General features: G+C 42.4%; 1 protein-coding gene across 5 annotated transcripts in view; it reads left to right on the forward strand.

Moving 5' to 3' along the window:
- MYO5A (myosin VA) overlaps positions 1 to 23,393 on the forward strand; it is a 181,533-nt gene that overhangs the window by 125,540 nt on the left and 32,600 nt on the right. For 4 of the 5 annotated variants that reach the window (XM_088451054.1, XM_088451073.1, XM_088451082.1 and 1 more), the window contains exons 14-28: positions 1,200 to 1,283; positions 8,774 to 8,929; positions 9,107 to 9,204; positions 10,496 to 10,582; positions 10,672 to 10,780; positions 11,015 to 11,226; positions 11,413 to 11,569; positions 12,491 to 12,730; positions 12,887 to 13,135; positions 13,809 to 13,902; positions 14,112 to 14,257; positions 14,335 to 14,448; positions 21,023 to 21,166; positions 21,385 to 21,438; positions 22,288 to 22,515. In XM_088451054.1, coding sequence (XP_088307180.1) covers positions 1,200 to 1,283; positions 8,774 to 8,929; positions 9,107 to 9,204; positions 10,496 to 10,582; positions 10,672 to 10,780; positions 11,015 to 11,226; positions 11,413 to 11,569; positions 12,491 to 12,730; positions 12,887 to 13,135; positions 13,809 to 13,902; positions 14,112 to 14,257; positions 14,335 to 14,448; positions 21,023 to 21,166; positions 21,385 to 21,438; positions 22,288 to 22,515 — 2,172 coding nt within the window. The remainder of the gene's footprint in view (positions 1 to 1,199; positions 1,284 to 8,773; positions 8,930 to 9,106; positions 9,205 to 10,495; positions 10,583 to 10,671; positions 10,781 to 11,014; positions 11,227 to 11,412; positions 11,570 to 12,490; positions 12,731 to 12,886; positions 13,136 to 13,808; positions 13,903 to 14,111; positions 14,258 to 14,334; positions 14,449 to 21,022; positions 21,167 to 21,384; positions 21,439 to 22,287; positions 22,516 to 23,393) is intronic. The other variant, XM_088451064.1, reaches the window with a different exon arrangement.

A 23,393-nucleotide genomic window follows, 5' to 3' on the forward strand; every position in this document is an offset into this window, starting at 1 on the left:
GCATGGTCAGCGGTGCGTCCATGGTCCGACTCCTGCCTTTTTTTTTTGTGTAATCCTCCCCCCCCCCCCCCCCCCCCTTGGTTATTGAACGTAGTATATGTGAGCAATTTCCCCACATACGATGAGAAGGATCCGGCGGCGGCTACTTCCTCCACGGTCCACTGCAGCTCCTCTAGATCCGCGGCTGCTCCGACGTCAACCACGCCCTCCAGTGGCACGCCGTGACGTCTTGATGACACGCGCGCTGACTCCAAAACAAGCTTTATTGAAAGCTTGTTTTGGAGTCTGACTGTGCCACTGTAAGCTGGTGGAGGAGTGGCCGAGCGGGCCGGGCTTCCTCCTCCAGCTCCATCATTTAGTAACGGGGACCGGGTCGGCGGGCAATAGCAGCGGCGGCCGGGCCATCTTTACCTTTCTTCAAGGGGGTAATTCAGGCTGCAGGCTCTGCAAATGTGTAGTAGCGGGCAGGCCCAAAACCTCCATACCCCCCCCCCCCCCGCCCCTGTGCAGCCAGAGGCCGGGCCCGGGACTCCAGTCCCGACAGTCCCCCCCTGATGGCGGCCCTGCAGACATGCATTGTACCCTATACAGTGCCTAACACAGAATGACCGGGTCACTCACGTAAGATCCCATTGAAGTCAATGGAAAAACGCTGATTGTCGGTTTCTATTGTACTATGTGAAAGTATTGATTGTTTGTCTGATGTTCTAAACTGTTTGAAGTCTGATTTTTGGTTGATTTTGGTTTTACTAAATCTCGGATTACCCTTTAGAATCTCTGTTGCACATCTAACAAAGTTTACGAAGGGCACTCTTCTTCCAGTTCTCACATATTTTGACCGTAGGAATGAGTATGTGACTAATTCCTCCATCAGTGGCACAAGGCCAAAGGGGCAGCACACTCTGCGGCATCCTTCTCCGGCCAATGGGTTAAAACAGCACCCTGCAACATTGCTATGCGCTCGGCGCATTGAGATGTGTTCTTAGGATGCACATAGCACTTATCTCCCTGGCTGCTCCCAACCCCCCATCATGATGTCACATGTTCTGAGGCTGTAGGGGATTGCCACAGGGGGCAGAAGTAGCCTGCAATGACCATGCTTTTTATGTACACTCATGAATATATTGCATAACTATCACTTGCATCTATATAAGACTTTTAATTCATATTAGATATTAAATGCTATTTGATATTTTCAGGTAGAATATCAATGTGAAGGATTTCTTGAAAAGAACAAAGATACAGTGTTTGAAGAACAAATAAAAGTCCTGAAAGCGAGTAAGGTTGGTAAAGTAAAACAAATATAATGTGTGTGTTGCAGGAGTCGTTTTTAAATTTTAAAGTATGTGTCTATTATGTTTTCGGGTCATCCATATTGCATCAGTTTAAAGACTTTGGGGGATATGTATAAAGAGAGTTTTTAGAAAAAAAATGCGTTAAAACGGAAAACTTTATTTTTTTCGCAATAAATAAGTATCCATAGAATGTAAGTAGCAGTTTTGCTATCATTTTAGCATTTTTTCTTTGTTGTAATCCGTAAATTTCAACATTCTGATCAGAAATTTCTGTTTTGTATAGAAAAGTGAGTGGGAATTGTATGTTTGTCTATTTTTAATGGCAGCTACTGCTGGCGTTAATAGGAATATACCCTCTATGATCTATTAGTAGATAGATTTTAATTTGAAAATACTATACAAATAAATAATAATTAAATGACCATTGGCTTATAATAGCTGATGAATGAGTTCACTAATTAAGGATGTTTGTATGATGAAGCACATGAACTACAGAACACACCATGTTACCAGGAAGAAATGTGGAATTGGAGGGAAAATAGAAGATGCAGAAAGGGGAGGGAACTAATGTTCACAATTCTATTTGATTAATAAATATTCTAAATATAAAAACATTGGCACCGCTGATATTTGACCTAACCAGTTTGTGTACATACAATATGTTACTTACCTTCTTTTGTCACCTAATTCTTCTGAAAATTATTATCAGGAGAGGAAACCATCTCTCGGGTTTGTAACATGCGTAGGACGACGCCATTGATTCACTGTGCATGTCTAACACGCAAGCAAAGTTCCATTTTTACTTTATCGGAATTGTAAAACTAAAATGCGATGTTATCGCATTTCAGGGAGTTTTTCGTTTTCTTATTCCCGCCAAAATACATTTGATACTTTTGCCGATAACTTTTATGAGAATTAGTCGAATTTTACACAGTGTTTGACAGAAAGCCTCTGGGATTTACCACATTTTTTGATACATATCCCCCTTTGTCACATAGAGCACAGAGTTTTATTTGTGTAACATTTGTACTTTCATTTTTTTATTGAATTGTATTTGTTTAGGTGAGAGAGTGCACAAATGTATTTGTTTTATGGACTTCTTTTTATGATAAATTATTCCAAATGTCATTGAAATGTAGAGGTTGTATGTAATGCAACCTCACTTTATACATGCACATATAATTAATATGAGCTTACTAATGGTGATACTTGTAAGTGATGACTATAATTTAGAGATCTAACAAAATGGACCCGTTTACGGGTTGGGTAAAGTGGATTGCAGTGAATACAGCTTCATTTATTTCATATATAAATCTTCCCCTTCCTATCACGTTGAACTGGCAGCCTCTTGATTGATCTTCTTCTGACTTCTTTATAGGAATCTGTTAAAACAGACATTGATAATTTCTCAGTTTCCTTTTAAGAACAATCTCCTATACGGTTATGGTCCTATTTATAGAAATTATAATTAAAAAAATAGCCTACAATTTATAGGGGTTTTCCAGCTTGGGTGGAAACAATGGGAGTGTTATATTCAGATTTCAGTGAAAACACGTATTCGTGTCAATTATTCAGTGTTCTGAAGTATGATCTACTTTTTATTGATATTGGCCTTAAGTTTGTTTTCACCTAAATCACTCCCAGTTTTAAGTTTAATTTGTGTCTTTTTAACTATATTGGTCCAAAAACGTGAAAAACACTTTGCTCATCTTTACTAGTGATTTGTGGTGTTATGCAGTCAGCAAAGTGCATTTATACAGTCTACTGTATATGGCAGGTTAGTCTATGGATGGTTGCTAATGGCTTCTTACCAGCTCAACTACCCAGTGGTAGGTTAATCTTTTTCCTGGGTTGCATGAATTCTCATTATTATTTGTAAGTATATTTATTTGTTTTAAAAAATATTAACAAGACAATAGGAGGGTAAACCTAAAGAAAGGAAGGGAAAGGGAAAACTTGTACAGAAACCAAGCGTGAGAAAGGGAAAAGCAACATATATCCAACCGTAGAGCCTGGGGACAATAAGAAATCAGAGGATAGAAGATGAGAGAGGGAAATAAGAGAAGGAGTGGGGGAGTAGGAATCACTGCCAACAGAGTACAATGAGAAATGGATCAATCTAGTACCGGAGGAGCAGCCTGAAATTGTTCAGTCCAAGAGTTCTTGGTGCAGTAAAAGTTGTACGGTGTGATGTGAATAACAATGTTATGCATTCCATCTGGTACACCTGCCATATTCTATGGATGATAGAAAGTAGAGAACATGGTTCTGGATTTCTCCAATATAATGCAATTTGGGAATTAGTAGCACTGTGTATGTGGGATATTAGAATCTTGCGGAGTTTGAGATGTCAGGAATAGGACAAGGTAAAAGTGAGGAGAAGGGAGAATCAAGTAGATTAACATTAGTGATGAGGAAGCGGACCTCACGCCATAATGGACCTATCTTAGGGCAATGTTACCAAAATGAGACATGGTGCCTTCCTGACCACTGTGAGGCAAATACAGTGGGGGGGAGGCATCCGTAAAAAACTTGTAAGAAGTCATTTGAGGACCAGATACCAACAATAATAGACCTTTCCAGCGGTATGCAGTCAGGATGCTGACGGTCTAAATGCCGACTGTCTTAACCTGGCAAGTGTCTAATGACAGGCGTCAAAATTCCGACACCTGTCATTAGACCTACGCTGGGAGCCCGACACCTGGCTTACCGATCGAAGGTAAGCCGGGCGCAGACAGCCGCGGGGGTTATAGGCTAGGCGCTCCCGGGGGGGACTTAGGGTTAGGCTAGGGAAAGGGGAGGTTAGGGTTAGGCACCCCTGGGTGGGAAGTTAGGGTTAGGCACATCCCCGGGAGACTTAGGGATAGGCTGCGGGGAAGGTGGGGTTAGGGTTAGGCACTTGGGGGGAGGTTATGGCTAGGCACCCCTAAGGGAGGGTTAGGGGGGGGAGGTTAGGTTATTCACTGCCGGGCTTCCAGGATTCCTGTCAAGATTTGAACCGCTGGCCATGCCGATCATACTGATCCCTTTCCAGCAGCCTCACTAATCCTTACACAGATAGAGGTCATAGCACAGTAAAACTAATTGTCTCACAGACCTTGGGATCAGTAATCTCTACCATGTCCCTCTCCTGGTCAAGCTTGTGTACATCCTTAGGGGCACGATTAATTAAGAATGAAGCAGTAGATTATGGAGATTGAGCCACTGGAGTAGGTGCACTGCCTGCAGTTGGGCTTCAATGTGTGAAATCATAAGTGTCTGAGCTGTAAATATTAGTAATAACATGAAGTTGGAATGTGGAGTCATGATTGTTTTTCCATAAATGATGGGAACGACCGTAAAAGGAGCAAGATCAGCTAAGAACAGGATACCTCAATGAGCTCATTCAGAAAAAAAGGATGGGGTCAGTCCTGTAGAAACATAAGACATAATTTAGAAACCAGGTCATAAGCATTGACTGTATGAGTCGAGTAGGAAAGAGAGAATGCTAGATGAGGAGGTAGACAGGCCAGGGTTGGTCTAAGGTTGGGAGACGGCAGGTTGGTTGTGATCTCAATCTCCATCTAAATTAGCATTTGGGTGCAAGAGAACAAACTGGGTAAGGTGGGTTGCTCTATAGTATTTAAAAAAAAAAAAAAAAAATTAAGGGTTTCACGGCCTCTCTCCTGAACCAGTTTAAATAGATGCGCCCCCTAGTGGGAATTGGGAAAGACCTGAAAAATTCTATATTCCACTTAAATGCTTTTATACATTTGAGAATTAGGCATTAAGATGTTTTTATTAAAATGGGACTTAAGAAAAAAAAAAAAATTCTTTACCACCAGTTTTGCTGTTTTTTGCCATAGAAACATGTATTTGACTAGTTACATGTATTCCCACTGTGGACACTTCTAACTGTAGATCATCAAGACACCTCTAGACTGAGAGCTATATTTCATGTCTAAGAGCTATTGCACACACTCTGTTTCCATCCAAGAACCGGACAATAGCTGGCCGGGGTTTTTCAGGCACTCTGTGCCTTTCACAAGCAGCGGCTTTGAGCCGCTTTTATTTATTTATTTTTTTATTTATCCTATTGGGCATGCGCAGCTGCTGCTGCACAAGCCCGGCCGGCAGAAGCCAGTGTGTGTGAAAGGAAACATTGTTTTCTTCACACTACTGGCATGCAGGGACGGCACGGCCACGGCACGGCACTGTCCTACTAAGCTTCCCAGTGTGTTTAGGCCCGAATGCAATGCTTTTAGTAGGGGTGTTTTGCTGTTAAAAGCATCGCCCTTGGACATACATCCAATGTGTTAATTTTAAGTCTCCTTATAGCATCAGTGGACTAATAAGTTATGAGGGAGCAATGCTAACCACTTTGCCACAATGCCATACATAGCAACAAAATATTACATAATGATGGCAAAAAAACACAAAAGGAAGATATGTAAAAATACATATTGATTGTTGTGCAGTCTGATACATTTTATATAGTTTATATATTTATCACAGCTTGGTGTTTTATTTATGTGTCCAGTTTTTTTTTTTTTTATATTTCATTTAAATATGTACGATCAATACATTTATTTTTAGGTTATAATTCAGTTTGTATGCATGCTAAATATAAGACATTAGCTTGTGCTCCTATGGTGTTCTCATCTGAGTACGCCTGTGTTAGAATCTTTCTCAGTCAAGCATCTAAGTATATGCTTTACAGGGGGCAGCGATTACATGACCGTTTTTTCCGGCTATATCACGGCGATCGTGCCGTGACCGTGTCGTGTGAAAGGAGCCTGTCCTTTCCTTGGAGTACTATATTTCACAGCCGGTTAAATACCGGGCGGCTTTTTGCCGCCCGGTCAAAACCGGCATGTGTGAAATAACTCTGAGACTCTGATCTGCTGTGTGCAAGAGCAACAGATGGATCAAACGGACGATAGTAAAATTGTACGTCTGTGTTCATACTACGAGCTCCCTATTAATACCTGTGGTTTTATAAACTTACTTATAGGCCTCAGTTTGTAAATGAGAAATACAGCAATGTTCCAAAACTGTCACATGAGTTTTACATTAGTCAAGAATAAATACTGAAGGCTGTTTAATTATAGTAATTGTGCTTTCATTGTCTTACCATCAGCTGATTGTATTGTATTTCTCCTCTCTCATTAATCCATGTGTTTGATACACAATCATCAGAAGGTAAACTTTCATAAACCATATAAGATAAATAACTGACACTACTATGCTTGTGATGAATAACCTATACTTATACCGGGGGGAGGGGTGCAAAGGTTTGCATGTTATTGGCAGGTAATAAAGCACCTTAGTTTTTATTTAGGGCTTGTGTTCTGCCACTCTGCAGTTTCACATCCTAGCTGTGGTATCACTGGGGGAATCCTGGTTACAGAGAGCAGAGTGGGATTCAAATTGTAACCTACTAACTACAGAAGCAAATGCATTTACAGTGTGTCTGGCTGCACGCGCCTTTTCAATTTCTTTTTAGACAAAAAACTGGCTGTGGTATTGCATGAGAATGAGCTGTACTATGGGGGATTATTAGAGGCAAATGGTTGATAGTCTTTTACTTTGACAAATGAGTTTCTATATGTAGAGTTCATTCTAGCAACCCTGCACGTGATCAGTGAGGAGGGTATATTTTAATTTTGAAGGGATTTTAGTTGTGATGTATCACTATAGCTACTGTAGCTGTAGCGATACGTCATGTATAAAATTTCTACCCTTCAAAATTAAAATATGCGCTCCTTACTGATTATGTGCAGGGTGCTAGAATGAACACTAATAAGATACTGGTTGAAACAACTGCTACATCTTTTCTATAGTGGAAACCATATAGGGGTTCTTTGCTCATAACATCTTATTTTCTAATGTAATTTATGGACATTTTCATCTGTCACGGTGGGGAAAGACAATGGACCTGATTCAGCAAGGACCGCTATTGCGATTCCGCACGCAGGCTGACGATTGTTGCATTCTGCGCATGCATCGCAGTGTGCGTGCGCAAAGGTCTTACTGCTATCGGACATCGATCGCAGTGATTACGCAGACCCATTGCAGACTAATTGACAGGAAGTGACTGTTTGGGGATGGTAACGGGGGGTCGGCGAAACACAGGCGTGGCAGTGTTTTGAACGCAGTATCAGGGGCGTGCATAAATTAGCAATTGCGATGCCATATGCAGCTTGGGCTTTCACTGTGTGTGCTGAGGTTAGCAATTTCTGAGTAAGGTCAGACCTTGAGCAAGTGTGTGTGAGGCTCCGATTGTACTCGATGTTACCGATGGTTTTGCAGCCTTGCTAAGTATTATGGATGTGTGTAAGGTGAAGTGGGCATACTTATGTTAGGCTAAGACAGCATTGCGATAACAATCATTAGCATATTTTCGCAGTGAGAATGCGTGCGTAATAGCAGCTGCGATCACAATAGTGATCCTTGCCGAATCAGGCCCAATGTTCGCTAGCGTTCCCGCTAGGCTGTTTTAGCGGGGCGCCGCGCCCTGCCCTATTTCTAAAGGACAAAAAGCACCCTACCCTCCGGTGCGGTGCCCGCTGAAACAGCCTGCGGGTCTTGTCCCCACCCGCGGATCACTGTGTCCCGCGAGTGGGAAAAACTGCTGTGTTGCAGTCACCGCCTGTGAATGGATGCCGGACGCATGCGCCCAGCATGCATTCACACTGACAGCAGCGCTTGAGGGCAGTCCGTCGTGTCCGTAAGTGCCGGGCACCCCCCTAGCTTGACAAAAAGGAATGCATCTTAAAGACACGCCCCCTTTTCCTTGGCCATCCACCTTTTCACAAGCGCACGCAGATGTGCACTTTCTCTAGGTCCGGTGCCCTGCCCTGCCCAGCGTCGGACCTAGAGTGAACACTAGTTTGCTGTGCTGGAGAATTTGCATTGCAACTAAACAATAATGTGAAACTCACCTGCCGGGCATCCACTGTTAGCACATGGGGTTATCTTGGTGTATTCAGGTTACTTCTGTGTCAAGCACTTGCTTTGTAGCACTCTGCAAACTAAAGGGCCAGATGTGCCTTCGTGGTAGGGATTTTTACATTTTTTATGTATGCCTTCTGGCACAGCAAACCTAGCTCCTCCACCATGACTTTCAGATCAGAGAACCATGAGGTCTTTCCCCACCAAGAAAGTCCATTTGAAAACTCACAGCTGAAAATGTCCATAAATGACATTAGAAAATACAATGTTATTAGCGGAGAACTTTTATACTGTGACCATTGTAGAGAAGTTACAGCACTCGTATGAACCATATATCTTATATTAACTCATGCATCTAGAGTCATCTGTTTCTCTAGAAGTGTTTGTTTATAAACTTTATTTAAACAAGTGCCACAATGTTGTTATTTTGGTAGTTTTTTGTATTAAACTGTTGTATTTTTAATATAAGCACAAATGTATCCCTTTTTAGAATTATGTTTTTCACCTTTTCTCCATGGTTTATAAATCCATTTTTTATTTTCTAGTTTAAGCTACTTACAGAGCTGTTCCTGGATCATGAGAAAGCCTTAAGCCCCACCTCATCTGCTCCCACTGGGCGTACCCTCCTATCTCGCACAGGTCTACGTAAGCCAAAACCTGACCACGCAAGCAAGGAACACAAAAAAACTGTCAGCCATCAGGTAAACTGGCAAAATCACCTGTCTTCAAAAACTCAATGAAACTAACTGTAATTCAGTGCTCAGAATTTCTTGAATAGTCATTTTATATTTAATAGATTGCAGTTGTGAAATATGCTATTTCTAGCTGTATTTGGCCTATCTTTCTGTTGTTCTCATGTCTGCATTGTCGTCTTTCAGTTTAGGAACTCTCTACACCTGCTGATGGACACTCTGAATGCTACAACCCCACACTACGTGCGATGCATCAAGCCAAACGACTTCAAGTACCCATTTACGTATGTAGCCAATCTGAATATCTCAACTACAACACCTAGGAGTTCATTTACTAAGCTTCCCAGTGTGTTTAGGCCCAAATGCAATGCTTTTAGTAGGGGTGTTTTGCTGTTAAAAGCATCGCCCTTGGACATACATCCAATGTGTTCATTTTAAGTCTCCTTATAGCATCAGTGGACTAATAAGTTATGAGGGAGCAATGCTAACCACTTTGCCACAATGCCATACATAGCAACAAAATATTACATAATGATGGCAAAAAAACACAAAAGGAAGATATGTAAAAAATACATATTGATTGTTGTGCAGTCTGATACATTTTATATAGTTTATATATTTATCACAGCTTGGTGTTTTATTTATGTGTCCAGTTTTTTTTGTTTGTTTTTTAATATTTCATTTAAATATGTACGATCAATACATTTATTTTTAGGTTATAATTCAGTTTGTATGCATGCTAAATATAAGACATTAGCTTGTGCTCCTATGGTGTTCTCATCTGAGTACGCCTGTGTTAGAATCTTTCTCAGTCAAGCATCTAAGTATATGCTTTACAGGGGGCAGCGATTACATGACAGAAGTTTATTTATATACTGTATATTCATGGTTTAATCTGTGCCTGGAACGTGTGTGTTTTCTATTTTACTTACATAGAACATTAGTGATTATGCAAATACTTGATTAAAAATGAAAGTACTCCTTAGTGTAAATGTAATAGCCTGCGCAATGCTTCGGCGAGTTTCTGTCGAGTCTGTCCGATGTTTTAAAGGGGCAATCAATTAAGGGCAAAACCAACTTGGTTTCGCCTTTTAAGTGATTGCCTCTTTAAATCATTGGACAGACTTGCCGGGAACTCGCCGATGCCTGCATGGCGCAGGCTATTTCATTTATCCCCTTGTCTTGAGGAACTTATTAATGTAGCTGTGTGGAAAGTATGTTTGTTTGGTCCTACATAAATCTTGTACAGATGGAAATGGTGTACGTGATTGATCAGTGTCTCTGACTAATCCAAATAATTTATGGCTGTCAGTTGGAAGAAGCGATTTAGTAACCAGTGATTATGCTTCCCTTTGGTTTCTAATTTGTGAGATGGTTTTGTGTGATCAGAGGTCAAAGCTGAGAGTGGCGACTGATCTGCTTACAGTGCATTTAATAAGTGTCTAGGTTCACAGAGAGGCCAAATATAACTCATTAGATCTTACATGACTGAAGATATTAAGTGATTTGGAAGCAGATAGTGGATATAACCTATTTCCACTCTTCAATTGTTTTTCTTGTCCACTTTGTTATAAGGTTTGACTCCAAACGAGCTGTCCAGCAGCTTCGGGCCTGTGGTGTATTGGAAACCATAAGGATCAGTGCTGCAGGATTCCCATCCCGGTAACCTGTCGTGTTTGCGATCAATATGTCATGTTAGTTTACACATATGTGTCTATAGGAAGTAACATGGCTTATCTCCCTTGTCCTAGATGGACATATCAAGAATTCTTCAGCCGATACAGAGTTCTGATGAAACAAAAAGATGTCCTCAGTGATTGGAGGCAAACCTGCAAAAATGTACTGGAGAAGCTCATCCTGGTATGTTTTTTTGTTCAGTAAAACCAGGTATTGGATAAAGAGTTTGGACATGTCAAGCACAATGTATCTCCATCCAGTCACCAGAGTTTTTCTCTAACCCCCTTTTCCACAGGGACCAAGGTAGCCCTAGTTGGAGACCTGTTTGCACTTTGTGTTCAGTTGTTTGGCTGTCAATCCTACAGATGAACATCTCCAGTTACATTATTTGATATCTTCTACTTTTACTAAATATAGGATCAAGACAAATACCAGTTTGGCAAAACAAAGATTTTCTTCCGTGCGGGGCAAGTGGCCTATCTGGAGAAAATAAGAGCGGACAAGCTTAGAGTGGCCTGTATCCGAATACAGAAGACTATACGTAGTTGGCTTTTAAGGAAGAAGTATTTGCGAATGAGGAGGGCAGCTATATGCATTCAGAGATATATCAGGGGATACCAGGCAAGATGGTGAGTAATTGCTCCATGATGTTCTTGATATTTTTCTACTGTGATGCAACCAATAAATAATTTTATATGATTAGTATTTTTTGAATATGCGACTGTAGTTCACTCGATAAGACATGTCATCATCTGCATCTATTCCTAGGCAATGGATTTCTGGTCAATTATTACAGTCTTATATTTTCCATACAGCTATGCCCTGTTCCTACGCCAGACCAGGGCAGCAATCATTATACAGAAGTTTCAGAGGATGTACGTGGTTCGGCAGAAGTATCGTCGCATACAGTCAGTTACGCTTTCTCTTCAGACCTATCTTCGTGGTTATGCAGCCAGGAAGAGATATCAAGAGGTAAGGGAAGCCATGGAAACAGCTGTGTAAGCATCACATATATTCTGCTTGATATTGGGTTTCCTTGCTTTGCCCTTTCTGAGAGAATGTAGCACTAGTGGTCTGCAAGGAATGAGTCAAAACATGTGTATGACATTGGATATTTAGCGGAGGGTAGATGTTCAGGGACAAGCCCAATACGTAAGATTCCAGTGTATCCAGAGCACTGCATACGCATGCGTAGTAATGGAGAGCACTTTTTGAGTGTAGACTTTGCATCCAATTCTACATCAGCCCCTGCAGTATAATGTATTGGACATTTATAATTAAGGGTGGAGGGTATATATATTTTCCTTGGCTGAACTAAAGTTTAACTGGTTGTATAGGAGGTGTGCAGTTGGAATGACGACCGTCGGCATCCCGACTGTCTAATCCCGGCAAGGGTCTAATGACAGGCGTCGGGAGGGACTTAGGGTTAGAAGGGTTAGGGGCTCCTGGGGGGGACTTAGGGTTAGAAAGGTTAGGGTTAGGCTAGGGGAATGGGGGGGTTCGGTTTAGGCACCCCCGGGGGCAGGTTAGGGTTAGGCACCCCCCCAGGAGACTTTGGTTTAGGCTGCGGGGAAGGGGGCTTAGGGTTAGGCACTTGGGGGGAAGGTTAGGGTTAGGCACCCCTAAGGGTGGGTTAGGGGGGGATTTAGGTTAGTTTGTACTTACCTTTAGCTGCTGTCGGGATCTTCACTGGTGACGGTCTTCCGGTGTCGGGATTTGAACTGCCGGACGCATACCGATCCCGTATAGAAGAATAAATGTCTGTTAATGAAGAGCATAGAAAACTCCGCCCAAGAGGAAATCGACTCCTAGCTATGTACGATCGCATTGTTAACAATGTATACATTTTATTATGCCTGTAATGACTGATTCTGGAATGTTCTATTTACACAGATGCTCAGGATACACAAAGCTACCATCATTCAGAAGCATGTCCGTGGCTGGTTAGCTCGTGTCTCTTACAAGAGGAGCATGGAAGCTATTGTCTACTTGCAGTGCTGCTACCGCAGGATGATGGCCAAAAGGGAGTTGAAGAAATTGAAAATAGAGGCTCGCTCTGTTGAACATTTTAAGAAACTGAACGTTGGCATGGAAAACAAAATCATGCAACTGCAGCGCAAAGTTGATGAGCAGGTACTTTAACAGTGTAATAGCTCTGTATTGTTGCCTTTTGCGCTAATTGGCTTCCTTTTTAATGCGACTGACGACTTTATTCTCCATGTACACATCAGATCATTATGCTTTGGTTGTTTGTAAGATGTTAACATTCGTTATTTTACATGTGTTCAGAATAAGGACAACAAATCCTTGCTGGAGAAGCTGACCCACCTAGAGATAACCTACAATACAGAGAAAGACAAGCTACGAAGCGACGTGGACCGCCTGCGACAATTTGAAGAGGCGGCGAAAAATGCAGTAAACAAAGTAAACAGCCTACAGGAGGAGCTGGCCCGCCTTAGGCAAGAGCTGTTGCAAACACAGACTGAAAAGAAGACCATCGAGGACAAGGCAAATGAATATAGGAAAGAGACGGATCAGGTAGAGCCTGGGGATTATCCATTATAACACACAGAGCTGATTATCATGGTGTATAAGGAGTTCACATGAAAATAGAGAATATTATTTTAAAAGTTATTTCAAAAACACAATGCCGTAGACTTCACTAGTAACCATTATAAGGCCCATTTTTATGTTATTTCTTTTCGGAAGCTAGATGGAAGGCTGCTTAAGTCTTCTCTTCCACCATTAATCTTTTGATACCTAAATAAGTCATGTGATTGGACGGCATAAGGTACCATCCAATTTTCAAGTTCCCAGTTACCGTAATTATTGTCATTGTAATAATGTAAACTAATATTTCAAATCCTTCCAGCAATCAAAGTAATGTTGGAATCTATATTTTTATTTTATTTTATTTTTTTAACCACTTTGAATAGTGTAATATTATTATTCCCCAACCTGAAGGAAAGGTCACATAGTTTTGTATTATGTAGATTTTGGTAAGTATTTTTGTTTTTGCCACCTATGGGAGTATCAATGACCTGTTCCCAGCAGTCACTTCAACCTCTTCCTTTGTATTTCAAGGGAAACTGCATTTTCTAAATCCAACATTACAGGACTGTTGCAAACAAGGTAGACGGAAAATGAGAGTTTGTTACAATGTTCATATAAAGATACAGAAACTCACAGCTCTTTCTGTTGGTATTTGCAGCTGGTGTCTGAGCTGAAAGAGCAAAACGCGTTATTGAAAGCGGAGAAAGATACCCTGAACCTCTTGATCCAGGAGCAGGCCAAACAGATGACCGGTAGGTGCTGGGAGGCTTTTGCTAGACTGGTTATGGGGGTATGTACAACAGACTGCAGTCTCTGCCACGTACAATTTTGTATAGATATATGGCTAGCGAAGCACTAAAATTATCTAAGTTATTAAATAAGAAATATTTCCTATTCATATATTGTAATCAATATTATTTTATTTTGTATGTGTATTATGCGTACTCTTGGTGTGCGATAGAGGACATGGAGAAAAAAATATTGCAAGAGACAAAAGATCTGGAACTCGAGCTGAATGATGAGCGGTTCAGATATCAGAATCTGCTGAATGAATTCTGTCGTCTGGAGGAGCGATATGATGACCTCAAGGATGAAGTGAACACTATGGTGGGTTGCTGTGTTAGTGGTGGTAATGGCATATTAGGTTTTGGAATGCTGCTCTGATATAATTGATGGTATTGCAGAGCCTTCCTAAACCTGGACACAAAAGGAGAGACTCTACCCATAGCAGCAACGAATCAGAATATACTTTCAGTTCAGAGGTTACAGAGGCGGAAGACTATCTGTACCGGAATGAGGTGAGACTAATCTAAAATTAACTGGACCTGAAAAATTTCCATTATTATTATTATTATTATTATCCTTTATTTATATGGTGTCACAAATGTTCCGCAGCACCTTACAAAGTACATGAACAAATGAGGTAACAAGATAACAGTGTCTTACAGTACGAAACAATGCAGGACAAGGACATGGTTTATAAACATTGCTGCATTAACGATCATAACACTCAAAAAACAGCAAGGTGTAAGCAACGAAGTTTTAGGTGCCCTTGTGGGAAGTTAGGAGTAGATGATAGTATGAGTAAGGGAATGAGAAGCATATGAGGGAAGCGGACACTGCTCGTGAGAGCTTACGTTCTAAAGGGGCGGGGCAGACAGATAGGGCTGACACAGATGGGGTAGACAGTGTAGAAGGAGCATGGAGCAACGGGTTAGGACGAGAGCTGGAAGGCTATGATGAAGTAGTGGGTCTTTACACCTCTCTACAAATCTTTAAACAAGCTCTAGAGTCGGAAACAGAGTTCCAGAGGTAGGGAGCAGCACGGGCAAAATCTTGAAGGCGGGAGTTGGAGGAAGTAATCAGATGGCAGGAGAGCCAGAGTGCATTTGTTGAGCGAAATGGGCAGGCAGGAGTGTGAAGGGAGACGAGGTCTGAGATGTAAATGGGAGAGGAATAAATGAGGGCTTTGTAAGAACCTGGAATTGGGTTCTGAAGGGAAAGGGGAGCCAGTGTAGGGCTTGTAGGAGAGGGGAGGCAGATGTAGAACATTTGGAGAGGAAGATGAGCTGAGCAGCAGCATTGAGGACAGATTTGAGTGGCGAGAAATCAGGGAGGACAGATAGGAGGATGTTGCAGTAGTCCAATCTGGAGATGACCAATGAGTGGATGAGAGGGTCTTTGTAGCATCCAGTGTGAGAGAGGGTCTGATCTTGGAAATATTTTTGATATGGAAATGGCAGGACTGCTAGAGGTACTGAATGTATGGTTTGAAGGAGAGGGTGGAGTCAAGGATAACTCCAGGACAGCGCACTTGGGGGCTAGGAGATGGTTGTGCCATCAATAGATAATTAAATTGTAGGAAGTGAGGTTATGCGGGAGGGTAGGAAGATGATCAACTCAGACTTAGACATGTTAAGTTTATATAGCGTCAGGACATCCAAGAAGAGATAGCAGAGATACGAGTGAGGAGAGAGGGGGAGAGGTCAGGGGAGGAGAGGTGGATCTGAGCATCATCAGCATAGAGATGATATTTGAGTCCAAAAGAGCTGATAAGATCACCTAAAGATTATGTACAGAGAGAGAGTAGGAGAGGTCCAAGAACAGAACCGTGAGGAACACCTACCTTTATGCAGAAGTGTGTGTGTGTGGGGAGGGGGTGGGGGGGGGGTGGGGGGGGATGTCATGAGAGGAGACAGAGAAGGAATGGTCTGAGAGGTAGGAGGACAGCCAGGTGAGGGCAGCATCATGTAGACCAAGGGAGTGAAGGATTTGCAGGAGGAGTGGATGGTCCGCAGTGTCAAAGCAGCAGAGAGATCAAAGAGAATGAGCAAAGAATAGTGGTTCTTGTATTTGGCAGCAAGGAGGTCGTTGCTGATTTTTGTGAGAGCAGTTTTAGTGGAGTGGAAATAACTGAAGCCAGACTTGAATGGGTCAAGCAGGGAGTGGAATGAAAGAAAGGCAGTTGGAAACAATACGCTCAAACAGTTTAGGGCAAAAGGGAGGAAAGAGATGCGTCGGTACTTGGAGAGAGTGTTAGGATCAAGGGTAGTTTTTTTTTTTTAAGAATGGGGAGACAAGGGCATGCTTGAATGCAGAAGGGACAGTACTTGATGAGAGGGAGAGATTGAGGAGGTGGACAAGATGGGAATAGGCAGAAGGAGAGAGGCGGTGGAGGAGGCGGGAAGGGATAGTTTCAAGGGGGGAGGTGATAGGGGAGGAGGACCGGATGAGGGCCATGACTTCCTCTCCAGATACAGGGAAGAAAGATCTCAAAATTGGTAAGATTAAACAGGGAAGTGTGGTCAGAGAAGGGAGGGGGTGGAGTGCTGCAGGTCTGGTGGGATATGATATTCTGATGTATGGATTCCATTTTAGATGTGAAGTAGATGGCTCAGTCAAGGGCAGTAAGAGAGGAGGGGGGTGGGCATAGGAGTGAGTTGAAAGTGGCGAAGAGACTCCAGGGCTTTGTGGACCTGGAAGAGATGAGGTTCTTGAAATATGATTGTTTAGAGAGGGATAGAGCAGCACTGTAGGATGAGAGGATTAATTTTGAAATGGAGGAAGTCTGCCTTAGAGCAAGATTTCCTCCAGTGTTGCTCAGTATTCCGTTAACATTTTTGTAGGTATCTGGTGCATTTGATCTGCGATGGGGAGTAGTGAAGAGCGGTAGTAAGGGAGGAATTGTATAGGGAAGCGTCTTGTCCGGGGTAGAAGAAAGAGTGTAGGGAGGATAAGGACACTGTTGATAGCCTCATTGTTATGCTTGGTGATAGTAGCCTTAGGAGGCAGAGGTGGAGAAGGAGAGAGGATAAGTTAAAATAGAGAAGGTGATGGTCAGAGGGGGGAATGGGGAAGTGGTGAAATCAGAGATATCACAACGGTGAGTGAAAACCAGGTCAAGTGAGTGTCCATTGGGAGAGACCAAATGATGATGTGAGTTAAGGAGTGTAGAAGCCAATGTTTCTGTAGGGATATTGAAGTCACCTAAGATAATGGAGGAAAAATCTGAAGAGTGGAAGCGAGGGAGCCAGGAAGCAAAGTTGTCAAGGAATTTGGAGGGAGAGTCAGGGGGATGGTAAATGACAGCTGAAGGTGAACAGGTTATAGCATGAACTTCAAATGTAAGGGACAGCTCAGCGGGAATAAGTTTGTAGCAGTAAACAGAGGATAGAACACCACCACCACCATGACGACCCCTGGGCCGGTGGGTGTGAAAGAATGTGAGGCCCCCAGATGAGAGGGCAGTGGGAGAAGGTGTTAGAGGGGGAAATTCAGGTTTCGGTAAATCAGATCTAGCATTCCAGAGGGCACAAGAGAGCGGTAAAGAGTTAGTAGGTAAAGCTCTGCATACAGGAGGAGCATGCCTGAACTAGGGAAAGATTTGTAGAAAACCATGAAGAGGAGGAAAAATTTGATATATGAAATGCATTATGAACTAGGGCCCTGATTCAGAGCCGGACGCTCTGACCAGAGCGCTCGCTCTGAATCAGGGCCCACCTCCATAATTATGGAACGTCCTCCTGGACGCTCGTATAGCTGTGGGTCACCACCCACAGCATATACGAGCGTGCAGGTTGATGGTCGCGATGGTCTTGACCATCGCGACCATCGCCACTGCGAGCCGAAGCCTGCGGTTGAGTTTCTCAACCGCAAGGCCCGGAGTGATTTTGGCTCTATCAGAGCCAAAATCACTCTCACTGACATCACTAGTGATGTCAGTGGGGCCGGCTTCTGACGGTAGGCGTTCCCTTGGGAACGCCTCCGTCTGGCAGGCACGCCTACCAAAGGGGGCGTGCTGTCAATCAACATCGACAGCACGCCCCCTTTGATCAGACACAACGAGCGAAGGAAAGTCCTTCGCTCGTCGCGTCTTGCGCATGCGCACGACGGAGCTCCCTCCGTCGTGCGCATGCGCAGTGCACACCATCGACCCACTTGCGAGCGGACAGCCGCTCGCGAGTGGGTCTGAATCAGGCCCTAGGTGTCCTCCTTTCAGGATGTAGTCTGCATGCCGGCGGTCAGAATACCGTTACCAGAATCCGGACCGCTGACATTTTGACGGTAGGTAGTAGGGTTAGGGGAAGAGTTAGGGTTAGGCACTAGTGGGAGGGTTAGGGATAGGCTGTGGGAGGGGAGTGTTAGGGTGCTGGAAAGGTGGGTTAGGACACTTACCTAATTGTGTCAGGATTCTGACTGTCTTGATGCTGCTGTTGGTAATCTGACCGCCGGGATACCGTACCCAACCACTTCTTTCCTTTAACAGCTCTGTTTACTCAAAATTTTAGGGTGTGGTTCACCACACATTACCATATCTTTGTGTTAGACCTTCTGACATCTCTAGTCACTGGCTTGTATCAATAAACAAATTGCCCTGTTAGCAGCAACTGTAGACCAATTTATTTGGTTATATGAAACACCGTACTTTTGAGAGACCTCATCATCATTTTTTTTCCCCTGTACGTAAAGACATGTTGTGGAACTGATGATTTTCACTATACTTTGCCAATGTACTTTGCTTGTATAGGTATTGGATATTGAAGAATGCTTGCAAATTTAGGTTTTCCGATTTAAATGATGTACTAATAATTTGAGTCACAGAGTCTAAAATGTACTAAAATTAATTTAAAGAATACCCATCTTTCCCCAAACTGCTACTGGGATTTCTGTACTCCTTATATTGCTTAGCAATTTTACTCGGTGGGGCACTAGATTCAAGGGAGATTATTTATGAACAATAATTTTACAATGAAATGGATATTTTTACTCACACAGTTAAACTGTAAGGTACTGTGTTTTTTTTACACTGATATGAAAAATTATGTTGCATCTGCATTAGCATAGCTCCAAAAACATTGGGAATACACGATAATGACCAAAGCCCCCTGCATCTCATAACCACCTACGCAATGTCACCAACAGTACCCAGCATCTCGCCACAACCCCCTGCTTCTCACCTGTGCCCCCTGCATTATACCAATGTCGCCACAACCCCCACTTCTGCTGCCCTGCAGCTGGCTGGTGCCTGGCCACTGTGATGTGCTGGGAAGGGCAGGAGGATCATGGATGAGATATTTGTATTGCAGCTACCTTAAGCATTATCAGCAGCATGTCCCTGGGGGTGGGGTACTAGGCATATTTCCGCAGCCTCCATGCACACCCCTCCCCAGCTGCCAAGTATGGCAATGAGAAATGTTCTCTTTGCACACTGTACCCTGAATTTCCTGGTCTTCCTGTTGAGCTTCCTCGCCGTGGTGCCCCTGTCCGTTAACAGCGCTGGCTTCCATGAGAGGTGCGTCCTGTTCACTGAGGGCGTGTGGATGAGCAGGAACATCACGCTGGAGAAGGAGCACTTCAGGGTGGGGGGAGTGGTGGCTGGAATCCGTCTGCAGGTTCAGCGTAGGGATGGACATCGGAATCCGATGGTTACGAACCATTAATGTATTAGTTCCGATGGTAGTGTTTTTATCATTTGATGGTGGCGGTCCGATGTTTGCCACCATCAAATAGAAATCATTTGATGGTCTTCCGATGAGTTTGTTTTTTTAACTCCTGATAGCTATGCCTCCCCTGGCACCTTTCTCGCCTACTGTCATCAGGGCATCATCATGGGTTCGTTGGAGGCTGTCTCTCACCCTCTGTCTGCCTCAGACATGACCCTGCTCAGTCCCTGATTCCCTCCCCTCTCCAGGCTGCTGCTAAGCAACAGGGCACATTGCTATCTCTGATTGGCTCTCACTTTCTCAGCACCCTGGTGACTTAGCTTCACTAAACTAGTCACTGCTCAGCTCCCTTTTGTTACAGATGAATTGTTCATACACCTAAACCTTCCTCGACCAATGTTGTATAGAATAGGAGAAAACCCCAACAAAATCCTCGACCTAACACACAGACTCCTTAACCTGGGATTGAGACAATGCATCTGTGTTTTAAAAAAGAAAAAAAGGAGGGATCCAAATGTATTAAATTAAGTGGGAATACAAAATATGCTTATAAGCATTTATGAAATTATAACCTGCACAATTGATATGCAGCAAATCGTGTTAAAGTGCAATAAACAATAAAGTGCAAGGTGCCAAAGGGCCTGTTTCTGAGTTGCCCGCATGTAGCAATTATGAAAACTGCACATGCACTGCGCCATACACACCATGGCAGAGGCTACATACATTTCTTGGCGGTATCTGGGCAACCACCTTGTGGACACACTCAAATGAACCATTTTTGGCAGTGTCTTGGGCGTGTAGCCAGAGTTCTGTGCTATTCTGAGGTGCGTATGGTAAAGGTATGCCTGATTTAGACAGATCTCTTGCACCCAGGTGTAAGGAGTAATTGATATGCTAATAATATAAAATTCAGCTGCCCATAGATAGTGGGCGGTGCTGTTAGAAGCATGAAGCTGTGCGGATAACTGCATTGGCCTATGGTACTAATTCTGGCTGAAGCATCCGTACAACTTTGTGGCTGCTTTGCATGTAGCTCAGAATCATGTCCAAAGTGTCTAATATTTAAAAAAAATTAAAAAATAATAGGTGAAAGAACAATTGCGTCCATATTCGTTGGTAAACATAAAAGACTGATAATGTCCATAAAACTGCAGTTTGACTTTTACCACCAACTATACATACTGTAGCCATGTAAATAATATCTTGGGCAGACATGCTCACCGAACGCCATTTACAACAGCTTCCTTATCCAGTGTCGTATGCACAGTCATCTTTTTATTTCTTTTTAAAAATGTTAAGGAATTAATTACAATCTATTAACAGTAGATTTTTGATACCTTGCTTATTGTATACGTTAATATGTAAAATGCACTAAGTGGACTTTTAATCATTTTATTAATAAGCATTATTTTCATATGTTCTCTCACAGGAACCCGCTGATAAGAGACCGCCTCTGGACATGTCTTTATTCCTCAAACTGCAGAAACGTGTGAAAGAATTAGAACATGAAAAGCAAATTTTGCAAGATGACCTGGATAAAAAGGAAGAACAAATCAATAAACCCAAAAGCCAGGTATCTAAACCACAAAACATTATTTTACTGCTTTTTTATTGGTTAGTTATCTGACCAATTGTTATGATGTATTACACCAGCTGTTGATCTCTAGAACATTTGCTTATTGGTTCTGATGTGTTGTGTATAGTTAAATTAATAGGTTTGACAACCATTAATAGGTTTGACAAACAGAGGTTTAATTGCAGTATAAATGTCCTTCTTTTCTGTTTATTGAGGAGGAGGCAAAGTCACCAGTCCGAGGCACTGAGCTGGAGTATGAGTCTCTCAAGGTAACATCAGAGAAATCTCTATATTATCCAGTAAACTAGATAAAATACCGTCAAAATGAACAGTAATATCATGTTAGACCGTTTTTTGGTAGCGATTAAATGCAGCGCGTCTGGTGTGGCACCTTTGTAGGCGTTGACTTGATATTACCTCTGCTTTGTTCGTTCTTCGATTGTTTTCTCTGTGATGGGCAATTTGCTGAGGACTCCTATTTATCACACCACATGCTCTTTGGACATCAGTCATAGTTTGTCGTTGGACTTTATCCTGCTCTGCCCTTCATCGTTTTGCTGCTGCTGTGCAGATACTCTCACAGCAGACCTCTTCCTTTTAGGTGGCATCGTAGTTACACTTGGTTGCTTCAATTAATTTTTATATTCCTATTAATTTAACAGTAAGTGCAAATAAAACAAATGGATAGAAAATCCAGTCAATTTTGAAAAGCATAGGTCGTTAGATGTGGCAACTGCCACTCCAAAAACCTACATAAACCAAACCCCAAAAGATCAAAGTGGTAAAAATGTTTTCCTAAAAAACAGTTTAATATAAGAGAATTTTAAGAAACCGCAAAATATATAACCGCAAAAAATAAAATAGAGCAAACTCCAAACAGCAAATGACTTGTACTTTGTTTTGCAAACACTTACAGCACGAGTCATTTGCAAACATGTTGGCGCCATCTAGTGGCTGCCAGTGTACAAAACACTTTAATTCCCCTCCCCATAGAGGAGCAGCAATTAGCCTTTTAAATTTATATAGATTATTATTCCAGTACAGTTTACACAAGTCATCTGATCAGTGTGGAACTAACTTGGCTTTCTTGCATTGTAAAATTGTTTTTTCTCTCTCAGCGTCAAGAACTTGAGTCAGAGAACAAGAAGTTGAAGAATGAGTTGAATGAGCTAAGAAGAGCTGTCACAGAAAAGATCTCTCCAGATCCCTCAGGACCTGGGGGGACAGTTTACAAAGTGCTGCTAGAACAAATGACTTCAGTCAGTGAGGAACTGGAAGTGCGGAAAGAGGAAGTGCTCATCCTACGATCGCAGCTAGTGAGCCAGATGGAAGCTATTCCACACAAGGTGAGACACCCCACATCTGCCTGGGTCTTGTAAACCAGTGGGGGATAGTTTAGTCCACAGGACTAAAGCTGGTCATGCCTAGATGATTCAGCCAAGTTTGTCAGCTTTGACCAGATTAATCTGATACCGTAGCTGGTATGTCCAGAAGGATGGCCATCATTACCACTTAAAACCCAACTGAACGTTGACTAGAGGTGCACATTATCAAATATGTACATTTCATACAACCAAGACAGATTTGGTTGTTTTGTCCCCATTACTCAAAGACCATACCGTGTGCCAGACAGCCAGTTCTAAGTGTGTATGACCATCTAAACGTGTCTTTCGGCAATAGATAAATACATTTGCCCTCATTAATCACAAAGCATTGTGCAAATGTGTATATTTTAGATATACAAGTAGAATATTGAATTGTAGCTGTTTGAAATGAGAAAAGCATTTGCACTTTCCAAACTTGTTCTCTCCAGTACTGGTTCCCTATTTCCTCCCCTACCCCTCGCTGGATGAATGATTTGGATTATAATGTACAGTGAGCCATCTTGCTGATGAGCATTTCTGACTATGTTCTTTTTTTGTTGTGTTTTCTTTTCACTTTTGTTTGCTCAACAATGTTGTGATAATGCAGGATGATAAGGTAACAATCAATATTGTTGCTCTTTTAGCTTTTTGCATGTAGTGCAATAACCTTTTACTTGTTTGTTGTTAATGAACAACAAGACTTAATTGGTTTAAGTAGCTCCTATTTGCTGCATACCCTACCATTGCTCTTAACATATATCAACCATGCATAGAGCATCCCCTTATCATGTGTGTGCTGCTGAGCCCAGTGCTTTTTGTGCTTGTGTAATCCATTAGCATTTATCATGTAAATGTACTGC

Source organism: Taudactylus pleione, unplaced genomic scaffold (genome assembly GCF_031769625.1).
Source record: "Taudactylus pleione unplaced genomic scaffold, aTauple2 ptg000022l, whole genome shotgun sequence".
Taxonomy (NCBI): Eukaryota; Metazoa; Chordata; class Amphibia; order Anura; family Myobatrachidae; genus Taudactylus; species Taudactylus pleione.